The 15,938-nt window shown below is 44.5% G+C and overlaps 1 protein-coding gene across 1 annotated transcript; it reads left to right on the top strand.

The window, feature by feature from the left end:
• The first annotated feature begins 1,910 nt into the window (after window positions 1-1,910).
• On the top strand, window positions 1,911-12,490 carry LOC143220734 (uncharacterized). The gene is made up of 4 exons (XM_076446334.1): window positions 1,911-1,998; window positions 2,045-2,439; window positions 12,277-12,341; window positions 12,415-12,490. The coding sequence occupies exons 1-4, from the start codon at window positions 1,911-1,913 to the stop codon at window positions 12,488-12,490; spliced, it is 624 nt and encodes a 207-aa protein (XP_076302449.1).
• Window positions 12,491-15,938: the final 3,448 nt, after the last annotated feature.

Genomic DNA, 15,938 nt, shown 5'->3' with positions numbered 1-15,938 from the left:
TAACTTTTAAACGAGAAATAAGGTGTCCATTGGCAATACGTTTCATCGGATTTAATCATGGTATACCTGGTTTGACTCTCCGAAGAACTGGATAGGTGAAGCTGTTGACTTGGCCGTTCGCCTCTCACAGAAGGTGGTTACGATCTCTACAGGTTTGACCCTAGATCTCCTCATTCTTACATGAAGTTAAGGTGCCCGACACAGAAATGGATACTAATTTCTTTCCCTGAACACGAAGTTATACTCTCGAAACTGCGGGTTAACTGCTCCGAAGGAAGGGCTGTCGGTAAACTGCTTGACTCTATACCAACAGCTGACGTCCTACAGCGGTTTTGACGTTCCACTTTAATATTCAGACCGTGAATTAAGGTGTCTGTAGCCAAAATTGTTCAGCGCTCTTACTCCCGGAGTACCAGTTTGGGCTCACAGAATCGCAGGATAGGTGAAGCTATTGACATAGCCGTACGACTCACAATGAAGGTCACTATATTGGACACTAATTGGCTTGTCTGAACACGAAGTTGTATACAACATACGGAAGTGTTAGCTTCTCGGAAGGTAAGCCCTTCCGTAAAGGGTATAACTTTATACCAATTGGTTATGATCTCCAACGGAATGACTCTCTACTCTAATATTCACACCGGGGAACAAGGTGTCTATTGTCAATGCTCGTCAGCCGATTTATGCCGGGAAAACAAGGCTTGACTCTGGAATCGCAGGATTCGTGATACTATTGACTTAGCTGTTCGTCTCTCACTGAACGTGGTTTCGTTCCCGAATGGTCCGACTGCCGACTTTTCTTTTCATACGTGAATATCGGGCTTCCGCCTGCTAATACGACTACTAATTTGTATCCGTGGATACAAAGCAACACACTCGGTGCAGCGGCTTAGATTCTAGGAAGGCACGCCTTCGGTAGAAGGCTCTCTTCGACGAGTGTCTCATGTGTGGAAGATTCCCGAAGAGATGGAGGAGGGGCCGAGGTGGTATTGCTGCAGATGCCTGGCAAGTCTCAGCAATCTCCGTCAGCGTACAGGCTGATCTACTTGCTGGACGAGGGCAGAATATTGTTGGAGAGGGTTGGCTCGTGGACTGACTACCCTCTTCTCAACGGTAGGTCCGGATCTGGACGATCGCCAGTTCGGTTTTAGGCTGGGACGATCGACCATCGAAACGCTCCTGCGCGTCAAGTCCCACTCGGAACGGGTCGTTCGATGGGGTGGGGTAATGCTAGCGTCGGGTCCGACATCGCCAATGCATTCAACGGGTTGCACTGTGCAGCTATCAGGTCTGCACTGGGTCGGGCACCGATTGCCGGACTACCTGGCAGCGATGACTCGTGACTACCTGTCGACAGGTATTTAGAATATACCAGGCGGGATAGCAGTGTCAGCCGGGAGGTGTACTGCGGAGGTCCCCTCATGGGTCGGTGCTGGCCCCGATCTTGTGGGGACTAAGCGTTCGCCGAGGAGCTACACGCCGAACTCCCGTCCGGAGTGAGCGTCACGTGTTACGCGGACGATACCCTGGTCGCGGCGAGCGGGATGAACTATAAGGAGACGGCCTGCGCGCCGAAGAAGGGGGTGGTCGCAGTAGTTGGGGCCATAGAACGCTGGGATTCCGCGTCTCGCCGGAGAAGACCCGGGGCATCTGATTCCACAGCGGGCGGAAGAAGCGGATATTACCACCGGCAAGAGGAAATATCCGCGAGGGGACGAAAGGCCGCTCAGATCGGAGGACAAATGAAGTACATCGTCCTCGTCCTGGACGGCCGATGGGCCATCGAGGACCATTCCGAGGAGCTCGCCCCCGCATATAGAGGACGGGCGTAGCGCTGTGTCGGCTGCTGCTCAACATAGGAGAGCCCGACGAGTGGGGTGCGCCGAATTTACGCCGGTGTCATGCACTTGATGGCCCTGTACGAGGCACCGGTGTCGGCGGAAGAGCTGACGGCCAAAAAGAAGAACCGCGCCCATATGGCTAGCGTTTGGCGACGGGGTGGCCATCATGATCGCAACAGGATAACGTAGACCCACGCACGAAGGGCCCGCCATTCTGGCGGGCCTCGCACCAATGGACCTACGGGCTCTAGCGCCGCTACCGCGGAGGGAAATCCGTCCACAATCGGAGGAACTCGAAGAAATCGAAGAAAAGAAGAGGGAGATCGGATGGGCCGTCATGAAGAGGTGGCAGGGCCGGCTGCGCAGGCCGTTCAGCGCATGCCACCTGGCCGTCGGACCCATCGTCCCGGTACTGGTCGACTGGATGAGGAGCCGCTGCACGCGGACATTCCGCATCACTCAGGTATTCTACGTGCACGGATGCTTCGGTGAGTACCTGCACATGATCTGGAAGGAGGTAACGCCAGGGTGTTGGCATTGCCGAGCGGAGGTGGACTCCGTGCAGCACACCATGGAGGAGTGTCCGGCTTGGGCGCCGGTTGGAAGGAAGCGCCAGCGGCTCGTAGGATGGACCTCTCGTTCCATTCCATCGTACCTGGCATGGCTGGGAGCGATCGAGTTTGGCGAGCGGTGGCCTCCTTCTGCGAACAGGTCATGCAGCGGAAGGGGAGGCGGATCGAGGTCGTGAAGAGGGGATCCATACCCCGCGGCCGTCTCGGAAGAGGACGGCGGTTGCGGCGAGCGCGACGCAGGCTCGTCGCTCCGCAATTCGGTGTTAATCCGACTCGAGGAGGGAATCCCGGATAATCGTCCGGTGAAGAACCTCCGGCGGCGAGGCGTGTTCCCACCTTACGACTTCCCGTCGATCGGAGGGGACCGCCGGCGGTCGGCGAGGGAGCGACCGTCGAGGAACCGCGGTCAAGGGAGGTGTCGGTGCCGCGCGAATGGTCTCGGGGAACTGCCGAAGGACGATGCGGACTGGGCTTGGAAGCCCTAAGAGGATCCCAGCGAGAGCTGGTGAAGTCGCGTGGAAGCACCGGTGGCATAGGTTCGTGAAAGCGTTGCCTGTCATCCCGGGCCCACCCATGTGGGAATAGGACGAACCACCGCAGGGGGTTTAGTGGGTAAGAATTCCACAGACCCCCGGACTGCCCCTCAGGGGGCCAGGATATCTTTGGAAGATTGACTCTGCGTCAAAAGAAAAAAAAAAGAAAAAAATAGTCAAGCCGTCGGAGAATATTACCAATCCGTATAAAGTCATTCATTTCACAAAATTCCTTACCTTCCGAGAACACAGCTCGCAGTAACAAATGTCTTGCTTAATGTTCTCAGAAACATATTAATAGAGATTTTAGCAGACGGACACCACATATTCGCGTATACATATAATCAACGGGACTCAAAGCGTCGCGTACGATACCACCGTCCTCCAGAGTCGAACGGCTAAGCCAATGGTTTCAAGTACCATTTGATTTCGAAAGTCAAACCGGGCATTCAGGAAGTTAATCAGCTGAACAGTATTGGCATCAGACGCCTTACTTCACGGTTTGAATATTAAAATGGTGCGTCAAACCGTTTGACAACAACACCAATTCGTAAAAAGTCATTCCACTTCTGAATGCCGTTATCTTCTGAGAACCAAGCCTGCTGTAGCGAGGGTCTTGCTTAATGTTAACGGAACAAATTAGCAGCCATTTTCGTAGACGGCGACCACATGTTTGTGTACAAATATCAAAATCGGGAGTCAATGCGTTCGAGAACGTTACCTCCTTCTTTGAGAGTCGCACATCTAAGTCAATAGCTGCACATATCATGTGAATCCGAAAAGTAAATCTGGTACTCAAGAATATACCGCGAAATAATGTGTCTAGAGTCAATATCGTTTTGCGGACTTACTCCCGGAATAGCTGTGTTTGAGCCTCGGAATCACACGAGAGGTGGAGCTTGTGGTTTAGTTGTGCGTCTCTCAGAGAAGGTGGTATCGTTCTGGAACGATTTGACACCGTATCTACTAACTCATACATGAAATTGTATTGCCCATCACTAAAATCTATGCCAATGCCTTTCTCTGGGTACGAAGTCATTCTTTCGATGCAACTGGTTAGGCTTCTCGGAACGTAAGGCTGTCGGTAAAAATTTTGTCTTTATACAAATTCTTTACGTTATACATGGTTTTACTTTGTACTTTATCATTTATACCGTGAATTGTGGTGCCCCTTGCCAATACTATTCAGCGGATTTACTCCCGTGGTACCTGGTTTGTCTCAGAATCACAGGATAGGTCAACTAATTGACATAGCCGTTCGACTCTCAAAGATGGTGGTATCATTCTCGAACGGATTGACCCTTGATCCTCAATTCATACACCACATTAAGCTGCCCGTCACTCAAATGTATACTCATTCGATTCTCTGAATACGAAGTTATACTCTCGATACAGCGGGTTAGCTTCTCGGATGGTATGGCCACCGGTAAAAGGTTTGACACTATACCTATAAGTAACGTTATACAGAGCTGAGACTCTCTCCCTTATTATTCATAAGATGAATTAAGGTGTCTGTACTCAATAATGCGCAATGGATTTACTACTGGAATACCTGTTGTGACTCCCTGGGCCACAGGATAGGTAAAACTATTGACTTACCTGTGTGCATACAAAAATGGTGGACACGTTTTTGATTGGTTTGAATCTCGATCTTGCTATTCACACATGAAAATAAGGTGTCCTTGTGATAAAACGTCTTTTAAATTGCGTCCGTGAACACTAGGTAGGGCACTAAGTACAGCGGGTTTGGATCTCGGATGGTAACATGTTCGGGAAGAAGAACGTCTTTATAAAATCTGAAATGTTCTCTGACGATGTGACTCCTCACTTTAAAAATCATGCCGTGAAATAATGTGTTTATTGCCAATACTTTTCAGTGGATGTACTCGGGATGTACCTGCATTGGCTCTCGGAATCACAACATAGGTCAGACTATTGAGTTGTCCGCTCGACACCCATAGGAGGATGAAACGATCTCGAACACTCTGAAACTCGATCTTGTACTTCATATTTGAAAACAAGGTGTGCTTTTGCTATAATGTTTACTAATTTGATCCGGTGAACATTAATCAGACTCACGCTACAGCGGGTTATGCTCTCGCAAGGTAAGGTATTCGGTAATAAGGATGACTTAATATGAATTTTTATTGTTCTTCCACGGTTTTACTCCCTACCATCATATTTCTACAGTGAATCGTGGAGTCCATTGCAATCCTGTTCAACGCGGTTACTCCCGGAATTCCTGGTGCGGCCCTCGGAATCAAAAGATAGGTGAAGGGGTGGTGGTACCGTTCTCGAACGGTTCGATTCTAGATTTTCTAATCAATACGCGAAATTAAGGTGCCCCTAAAATGAATTGTATGATAATTTGATTCTCTGTACATGAAGATATACCCTCGATGCAGCGGATTAAGTTCTCGTAAGGTCTGGCTTTGTGTTCAAAGTTTGACATTATACCAATAGGTAACGATCTACAAAGGAATGACTCTGTAGTCTAATATTTATACTATGAAATAGTGTGTTTAGGACCCATACTGATGAGCAGATTTCTCCAGGAATACATGGCTTGGGCTCGAAATCACAAGACAAGGGAAGCTATTGTACCAGCCATTCGAATCTCAAGGAAGGTGGTAACGTTCTTGAACGGTTTGACGCTTCACTTTGTAATTCAAACGGGAAATTAAAGTACCAGTCACTAAATTGTACACTACGTTGCTTCTCTGAACACGATGTCGTACTCTTGATATAGCCGGTTAGTATCTCGCAAAGTTTTGTATAAGGTATGGAGAAATACTGTACTCAAATTGGTAATGTTCACCGACGGATTGACGGCCTGCTTTAAAATTGTAACTGTGAGTTAAGGTGTCCATTGTCAATACTGAACAGATCATTTACTCCGGAGTTTAGTTGTTTCACTTTCGCAATCACAGCATACATGAAGCTATTGGCTTAGCCGTTTGAATTTCATAGAAGGTGGTAACGATCTCGAGCGGTTTGATCCTCGAACTTGTAATTGATACACGAAATTAAGCTTCTTGACACTAAAGTGTATAATCATTTGCTTCTCTCACAACGAAGTCATGCTCTCGATTCGGCCGGTTAATTTTTTTGGGCGGGGGGGGGGGGGGGTAAGGTCTTTTGTAAAACGTTTGGCTTTATAGCACTAGGTACCGATCTACAACTGGTTGTGTCTGTACATTAATATTCGAGCCTTAAATTGAGGTATCTATTGCCAATACTGTTCAGCGGATTTACTCCCGGAATACCAGGTTTGGATCTCTGAATCACCGGATTGGTGAAGCTATTGGTATAACCGTTCGATCCTCAAAGAGGCGGCAACGATGCCGAACCATATGAAACTCGATCTTCAAATACCTCCATGAAACTAAAGCCCCCATTACTAAAATGCATACAAATTTTGGTTCTCTGAACATTGCGTTATACTTAAGATACATCGGATTATCTTCTCGAAGGCAATGCTTTCTGTGAAAAGTTTGATTCTATTGCAATACGTAACGCTCTACAACGGTATGGATATGTACATTAAAATTTCATACCATGAATTAGGATATCTATTCGCAATTCTCTTCAAGCTTGTGTACACCCGGATTGCCTGGCTTGATCCTCGCAAGCACAGGATTGCTGAACATACTGACTTGGCCTTTCGTCACTCACAGTAGGTGGTAACGTTCCCGAACGGTTTGACCCCGATATTCTAATTCATATACGAGGATACGGTATCCGTCACTGAAATGAATACTTACTTGCCACTGTGGACACGTAGTTATAATCGCGATACAGCGGGTTAAGTTCACGCATAGTGAGACCCGCGGTACAATGTGTGACTCTCTACCAATAGGTAACCTCCTACAAATGTCCGTCTCTGCACATTGCCAATACTACTGCCAATGCTGTTCAGCGGATTTACTCCGGAATACCTGGTTTGACTCACAGGAACCACAGGACAGGTGGAGCTATTGACTTATCCGTACGTCTCACAGGAGGGTGATTCGTTCTCGAATGGTTGACCAATTCATAACTATCCCTTCTAATTCATACTTGCGATATAGGTGTCCATCACTGAAATGAAGACTAATATCTTCCTCTGGACACGAAGTTATACTCGCGAAGAAGCCGGAGATGTTCGCGGATGGTAAGGCCTTCTGTTAAACGTTTGACTTTACACAAATTGCAAACGCCCAAAAACGGCTTGGCGCTCTACTTGTTATTCAAACCGTGAGTTAAGGTGTGTGTTTCCATTACTGTTCAGAACATTTACTCCCGGAATACCTGGTTAGACTTTCGGAATCACTGGATAGGTGAAGCTATTGTCATTGCCGTTCCTCCCTGACAGACGCTGGTAACGTTATCGAACGGTTTGACACACTCCCTTCTAATTCATATATGGAGTTAAGGTACCCGTCACGAAACGAAGATTAATTTCATACAATCAACACGAGGCTATACCCTCGATAAGGCGGGTTTGTTCCTCGGAAGGTAAGGTATCTCGTAAAAAGTTTAATACCATTGCAATAGGTAACGTTCTACATCTGTTTGATGCCACACTTTAATATTCAAACCGCGAATTAGAGTGTCCATTGTTATTCATGCTGTGTGGATGGACTCCAGGAATAACTAGAATGACGCATGGAACCAAATGACAGGTGTAGCTATTGATTTAACTGTGCGACTCTCGAATATGATGGTACCGTTCTCGCACGGTTTAACCCTTGATATGCCTATTCCTACATGAAAACAAGGTTTCGGCGTGCTAAAATGGCTACTAATTTGGTCCCGTGAAAACTAAGCTAGTCAATCGCTACAGCGGATTGGGATCTCGGGAGGTATGGTATTGGGTAAAGGAATAACTTTATACCAATTCGTAATGTTCACAGACGGTTTGATTCTCCATCTTTATATTCATAGTGTGGAATAAGCTGCCTATCGCAAATACTCTTCAGCTGATTTATTCCTGGTATACTGCTTTGACTTTCGGAATCATACGATAGGTGTAGATAACAAATGAGGCGTTCGATTCGCAACTAAGGTGATAACGTTATCGAGCGGTATTCCGCTCGATCTTCTAATTCAATCATGAAACTAAGGTGCCCGTCACTAATATTTATATTAATTTATTCCTATGAACATGACGTTATACTCCCGATATAGAGGGTTAGTCTTTCGGAGGGTATGGTCTTCGATCAACCGTTTGACTTCATGGCATTTGGTAACGTTCACAAACGGATTGACACTCTATTTTAATATTCAAACCGTGAATTGAGGTGTCTGTTACCAATATTGTTCAGCGGATTTACTCCCCGAATAGATGGATTGATACGCGGTAATACAAGATACGTGAAGCTATTGACTTAGACGTTTGATCTCAAGGAAGGTGTTATCGTTCTCGAAAGGTTATACTCATGATTTTCCTACTCATATATGTAAATAATGTGACCGTGATTAAAATTTATCCGAATATGTTTCTATGAACACGACGACATACTCTCGGTGCGGCAGGTCATGTTCACAGAAAGTAAGGTATTCGTAAAGAGGAGGACTTTGTACCAGTTACTAATGTTCTCCGAGGCTTTGATACTCCACTTTAATATATACATCGTGGATTGATGTGCCTATTCATAATAGGTCGCAGCGGACTTACACCCGGAATACGTGGATTGACTCTCGGAATCACAAATGTACATGAAACAGTTGACTCAGCCGTTCGACTTTCTCGAACGGTTTGACACGCGATCTTCCAATTCATATTTAAAATTATGGTACACTTATGCTATAATGTCTACCTATTTGTTTCCGTGTGAACTGGGCAAGGCACTTGCTACAGCGGGTTAGGTTCTCGGAGTATAACGTATCCAATAAAAATTTGTCACTCTATCAATTGCTAATGTTCTCCTACGGTTTGACTGTGCTCTGCAACATTCATACCGAGAGATGAGGCGTCTATTTCCAATACTGTTTAGTTAATTTACTCCTGGAGGACCTGGTCTGACTCTCGGAATCACAGGATAGAGTAAGCTAATGATTTAGGCGTTCGACACTCAAAGAAGGTGGTAACGATCTCTGACGGTTTGACCATCGATCTTTCTATTAATACATGAAATTAAAGTGTGCGCCTGATAAAATGTCTACTGATTTGTTTCTCTGAACACAAACGTATATCCACGATATAGCGGGTTATGTTCTCGGAAGGTATGGTACCCGGTAATGAGTATAAGTCTGTGAGAGACGCACGGCTAAGTCAACAGCTTCACCTATCCAGTCATTCGGAGAGTCAAACCGAGTAGTCCAGGAGTACATCCGCTGGAGAGTCTTGCCAATAGACGCCATCATTCACGGTTTGAATATTACAGCAGAGAGTCAATCCGTTGATGAACATAACCAATTGCTATAACGTCATACACTTTATCGCTTACCCTACCTTCAAGAACATAATCCGCTGTATCAATAGCAAAACTTCGTGTTCGCGAAACAAATTAGTAGATCTATTAATGGAATATCGAGCGTCAAACCGTTGTGAAACGTGCCCACCGTCTTTGGGATTCGTACAGTTATGACAGGAGTCTCACCTATCCTGTGATTCAGAGTTTCAAACCAGGTCTTCCGGGAGTAAATCCTCTCAAGAGCATTGGCATTAAAAACGGTACTTCCGGCTATAAATATAAAAGTACAGAGTCACAAAGTTGTGCAACTTTACCTGCTGGTAAGTGTCTATCGTTTCTACGAAATCCGGTCCGTCCGTGAAGCTAATCCGCTGTATCGACGGTATAACTTCTCGTTCGGAGGATCAAATTAGAATATATTTTAGTGACGGCGACCTTAATTTCATTATAAATAAGAACATATGGTGTCAAACCGTTCGAGAACGTTACTACATTCTGTGAGAGACGAACGGTTATGTCAAAGCTTCACCAATCCTACGGTTTCGAGAGTCATACGAGGTATTATGGGAGTAAATCCGCTGAACGGTATTGGGAATAGTTACCTTAATTCACGGTTTGAATATTAAAATTGTGCGTATGGGAAAGTTACCAATTGATATAATGTCAAACGTTTTACAGAAAACTTTACCCTGCGAAAAAGTAACCCGCTGCTTCTAGAGTATGAAATCGTGTTTACAGGTACGAACTAGTATGTATTTTAGTGACGTGCACCTTAAACTCATGCATGAATTAGAATATCGAGGGTCAAACCTTTCGAGAACTTTACCACCTTATATGAGAGACGAACATCTACGTCCACAGCTTGACTTAATCCAAGATATCAAATGTCAAACCATGTATTCCGGGAATAGATCAGCTGAATAGTACTGGCAATAGACACCTTAATTCACGGTTTGATGATTAACTTAAAGCGTCAGACCGATGTAGAATGTAACCTATTCGTATGAAGTCAACCTTTTTACCGAATACCATACCATCCGAGAACCTAACTCGCAGTAGCGAGTGTCTTGCTTAATGCTCAGGGAATCCAATTAGTAGACATGTTAGCAATGGGGCACAACATTTTCATGTATAAATAGCAAAATTGAATGTAAGAGCGGTAGAAAACGGTACCACATTCTCTGAGAGATGAACGGTTGAGTCAATAGCATCATCTATAGTTGTGATTCCGGGTCTGGTATTCCAGGAGTAAATGTTCTGAACAGTATTAGAAGTAGACAGCTTTATTCACGGTATGAATATTAATGTAGAGAGTCAAATCATTTGAGACGGTTACCAATTGGCATAACGTCATACTCAATACCGGATACCTTACCTTTCGCGAACATAACACGCCCTATCGTGGGTGTAACTCCGTGTTCAGGGAAACAATCGATTAATGGTTTAAGTCACGGGCAACATAAATTCATGTATGAATAAGAAGATCGAGTACCAAACCGTTCGAGAACGTTTCGACGTTCTTTGAAAGTCGAACGGCTAAGTAACTTGCTACACATATCCTGCGATTCCGATAGTCGGAACGGGTATACCGGGAGTAAATCCGGTATACAGTATTAGAAATAAACACCTTATTTCACGGTTTGAACGTTAAAGTATAGCGACTATCCGTTTGAGAACATTAAAAGTTGGTTTGAAGTTATACGTTTTACAGAAGACTTTACCTTCCGAGAAGCAAACACCCTATATGAAGGGTATTACTTCGTGTTCAGAGAAGCAAATAAGTATACACTTTGGTCACGGGCACCGTCATTTCATGTATAATTTGAAGATGGAGGGTCAAACCGTTCGGGAACGTTACCACTTTCATTGAGATTCGAACGGCATAGCCAATAGCTTCACCTTTTCTTGTGATTCCGTCAGTTGAAGCGCTGAACAGTACTGGAAATAGTCACCTTAATTCACTTCTTCAGCATTAGAGTAAAGCGTGGAACCGCTGCAGATCGTTACGTATTCGCACAGAGTCAAACTTTTCACCGAAGGTCTTACGATCCGAGAAGCTAACCCGCTGAGTCGTGAGTGTACCTTCGTGTTCAGAGAAGCAAATTCTAAGTACATTTTAGTGACGAGGACCTTAATTTCATGTAGGAATTAGAAGATCGAGGGTCAAACTGGTTAAGAGGGATACCACCTTCTTTGAAAGTCGAACGGCTATATCAATAGCTTCACCTCACCAGTGGTACCAAGAGACCAACCAGTTATTCCGCAACTAAACCCGCAGTGCTCTGTTCGAATTGCACACGCTATACTACATCATAAATATTAAAGAACAGAGCCCAGCCATTGTAGAACGTTACCCATTGCTATACAGTCAACATATTTACCGACGGCCTTACATACCGAGAACATATCCGCTGTACAGAGTATATAATCGTGTTCAAGGAAGCAAATTAGTATATATCATAGTGACGGCACCAGTAATTTCATGTGTGAATTTGAAGATCGATTGCCAAACCGTTTGAAAACGATACCAACTTCCTTGAGAATAGAATGACTAAGCCAATAACATAACCGACCATGAGATTCCGAAAGTGAAACCAGGTATTCCAGGAAAAAATTAGCTGAAGAGTATTGGCGATGGACACCCTATATCACGCTATGAATATTAAATTGGAGATTCAAACCGTCTGTGAACAGTATGAAATGGTATAATGTTATTCCTTACACAATATCATTACACCCGAGATCCCTATCCGCTGTAGCAATTGTCTTCCTCAATTTTCACGTGATCAAATTAGTAGACGTTTCAGCACGACGACAGCTTCCTTACACGTAGGAAGAGGAATATCAAGGGTTAAACCGTGCGAGAATGATACCATCCCATTCGAGAGTCGCGCAGCTAAATCAATAACTGCACCTGTCCTATGGTTCGAAGTATCAGACCAGGAAATCCGGAGTCGATAGACAGAGCAGTAATACCAATGCACATGCTAATTCACGGTATGAATATTAAAGTAGGTCGTCAAACCGTTGGAGAACGTTACCTATTGGCGTGGTATTAAACTTTTTACAGGAAACCGTTACCTTCCGAGTACCTAGCCGCTTTATCGAGAGTAGACCTTCGTGTTGTGTGGAACAAATTAATATAAATTTTTGTGACGGGCATATTAATTTTATGAATGAATTAGAAGTTCGAGGGTTAAACCGTTTGCGATCTTCACCACCCTCATTGAGAGCCGAATGGCTATGTCTATAGCTTCACCCATCCTGTGATTCCAAATCTGAAGCCAGGAATTCCTGGTGTATAACGATTAGACTGTATTGGCCGGGTGTTCATTCACGGCGTAAATGACATAGTTCAGAGTCAATTCGCTGTAGATCCTTACATATTGATATAGCGTAATACCTGTTAACGAATGTCTTATCATCCGAGGACCCTATCCGCTGTAGCGATTGCCTCGCTATGTCTTCACGTGATCATTTATAAGGACAGACAGGCAACTCTGTATATGGATACGAAGCTCTAGTGCCGAAGCGTTGGAGATCGTTACCACCATCTTTGTAAGGCGAATGGCTATAATCAATATCTTCACACATCCTGTCATCCGAAAGTCAAACCAGCTGTACCGAGAGAAAATCTGCTGAATAGTATTGGCAATAGACACGTTAAATCACGGTTTGAATGTTAAAATAGAGCGTCACTCCGTTTGAGAAAGCTACCAATTGCTACAAGGACAAAAGCTTTACCGAAGGCCTTACCTTCGCGAACCTCACCCCCATCATCGAGTATGTAACACCGTGTTCAGAGGAAGAAATTAGTGCACACATCAGAGACGGGTCCCATAACGTCATCTATGAATTAGAAGGTCGGTGGTCAAACCACTTGCAAACGTTGCCACCTTCTGTCAGAGACAAACGGCTAAGTCAATACCTTCACCAATCTTGTGATTCGGAGTGTCAAGCCAGGTATTCCGGAAGTAAATCCGCTGAACATTATGGGCAATGGACATCTTAATTCACGGTTTGAATATCGATTCAGAGCGTCATACGGTTTGCGATAGTTACCAGTTCCTATAAAGTCAAACGATTTCCCGGTGACGATAAACGCCAAAGAACTATTCCGCTGTATCGAGAGTACAACTTCGTGTTCAGAGACAGAAAATAGTCTCCCTTTCAGTGAGGGGCACCTTAACATCACGTATGAATTTGAAGATCGAGTGTTAAACCGTTAGAGAACGATGCGACCTCCATTGCGTGTCGAACGGCTAAGTCAATAGTTTCACCTATCCGGTGATTCCGAATCTGAAACAAAATATTCCGGCCGTATATTCATTAGACAGTATTGCAATGGAGACCTTATTTCGCGCTGTAATTGGCATAGTACAGAGGCAATCCGCTGTAGATCCTTACATATTGTTACAGAGTAACACTTATTACCGAATGCGTTATCACCCGAGTGCCTTACCCGTTGTAGCGATTTGCCTTGCTTAGTCGTCACGTGATTAAATAAGTAGACATTTTGGCGGACGGTCACTTTACCTCCGTGTATGGATACGAGGATCGTGTACCAAGCCTCTCGAGAACGTTTGACCATTTATGAGAGTCGAGCGTCTGAGTCACCAGCTTCACCCATCCTGTGATTCCGCGAGTGAAGCCTGGTATTCCACGAGTAAGTCCACTGAACAGAACTCGCAATAGACACCCTCATTCACGGTATGAATATTACAGTAGAAGGTCGATCCGTCGGAGAACATTGCCAATTATTATAGAGACATTCTTTTGACCGAATACGTTACCTTCCTAGAACTTAACCCGCTGTAGCGAGTATCATGCCTAATGCTCACGGATTCAAGTTAGTAGACATTTTAGTGTCGGACACCTTAATTATTATATTTAATTAATAAAAAAATTGAGTTTCAAATCGTTCGAGAACGTTACCACCTCTTTTGTGAGTGACACAGCTAAGTCAATAGCTTCAACTATCCTGTGATTCCAAGAGTATAACGAGGTACTCCGTGAGAATGTACCCAGTACAGTATTGGCAATAGACACCTTAACTCATGGTATGGATACTACAGCAGACCGTCATAATGTTAGAGGACGTTACGCATTCCTATAAAGTAAAACCTTTTTCCGTTGGCCTAACATTACGAGAACATAACCCGCTGAGTAGAGAGTATAACTTGGTGTTCAGACAAACAAATTATAATACATTTTTGGAACGGGTACCTTGATTCCATGTATGAATTATAAAGGCCGAGGGTCAAACCGTGCGAGTACGTTTCCACCTTCTTTGAGGATCGAACTGCTAAGGCAATAGCGACACCCACCCTGTGATCCCGAATGTCAGACCTGGTATGGCGATTGTAAATCCGTGGCACAGTTCTGGCCCTAAGCACCTTAATTCACGAATTGAATATTAAAGCAGAGAGACAAATAGATTGCGAACTGTACCAATTTATATAAAATAAAACGTTTTACCGACGACATTACCTTCCGCGAACTTCTCCCGCTTCATCGGGAGTATAACTTCGAACTAAGGGAAACAAACTAGTATACATTTTTGTGGCGGACACATTAATTTCATGCATGAATTATATGGTCGATGGTCAAACCGGTGGAGAACAGTTCAACCTTTCTGGAGAGTCGCACGCCTAAGTCAATAACTACAGCCGCCCTGTGATTCCGAGTGTCAAAACACGTATTGCTGGGGTAACGTCGCTGAACTATATTGGCAATAGACACCTTAATTCACGGTCTGAATATTAAGGTACAGAGTCTGTCCCTTGTGGAACGATACATATTGGTGTAATGTCAAAAGTCTTACCGAAGGCCTAACTCTCAAAGAACCTAACGCGCTGCATCGAGAGGTAGAATATATTTATTTTTACCTTTATTATTATTATACATTTTAGTATCGGCCACATTAATTTCATGTATGAATAAGAAGATCAAGGGTCGAACCAATGGGGATGGTTACCAATAGGTAGAGAGTCAAACGTTTCACCGAAAACCATACCTTCCGAAAACCTAGCTCGCTGTATCGTGGGAATAACTTTGTGTACAACGAAACAAATTAGTATACACTGTAGAGACGCGCACGTTAATTTCATGTATGAATACGAAGATCGAGACAGAGAACCGTTCGAGAACGATGCCTGCTTCTCTTGGAGATGAACGGATAAGTTGACAGCTTCACCTGCAGTTAAGATAGTCAACCTGGTATTCCAGAACTAAACCCTCTGAAGAGTATAGGCAGGAAACAACTTCATTCACGGTTTGATTATTAACGTAGTGCGTCAAATCGCTTGAGAACGTTACCAATTTGTATAAAGTCTAACGTTTTGCCGAAGATCTTGCCCTCCGAGAACCTAAGCCGCTGTATGGAGAGAATAGATTCGCTTTCAGAGAAGCAGCCTAGTATACAGTTTAGTGACGGGAACCATAATATCATTTATGAATTAGAGCATCCTCTGTCAACAAATTCGAGATCGTCACTACCTTCTTTCAGAGTTGATCGGCTAAGTCAACAGCTTCACACAAAGTTGTGGTTCCAAGTGTCAAACCTGGTTTTCCAGGAGTAAATCCGATGAGCAG

Source organism: Lasioglossum baleicum, unplaced genomic scaffold, assembly GCF_051020765.1.
Source record: "Lasioglossum baleicum unplaced genomic scaffold, iyLasBale1 scaffold1496, whole genome shotgun sequence".
Classification (NCBI taxonomy): domain Eukaryota; kingdom Metazoa; phylum Arthropoda; class Insecta; order Hymenoptera; family Halictidae; genus Lasioglossum; species Lasioglossum baleicum.
Note: the sequence above shows the minus strand (reverse complement) of the source record. Positions and strands in the feature narration are given on the sequence as shown.

Bases quoted from the DNA above. Each gene is read 5' to 3' on its own strand.
- LOC143220734 (XM_076446334.1), top strand. From the start codon at position 1,911: ATGGCCCTGTACGAGGCACCGGTGTCGGCGGAAGAGCTGACGGCCAAA. The intron at 1,999-2,044 runs GTGGCCATCATG...CCACGCACGAAG, and splicing joins GGCTAGCGTTTGGCGACGGG to GGCCCGCCATTCTGGCGGGC. The intron at 12,342-12,414 runs GTATGAATATTA...AACTTTTTACAG, and splicing joins AATGCACATGCTAATTCACG to GAAACCGTTACCTTCCGAGT.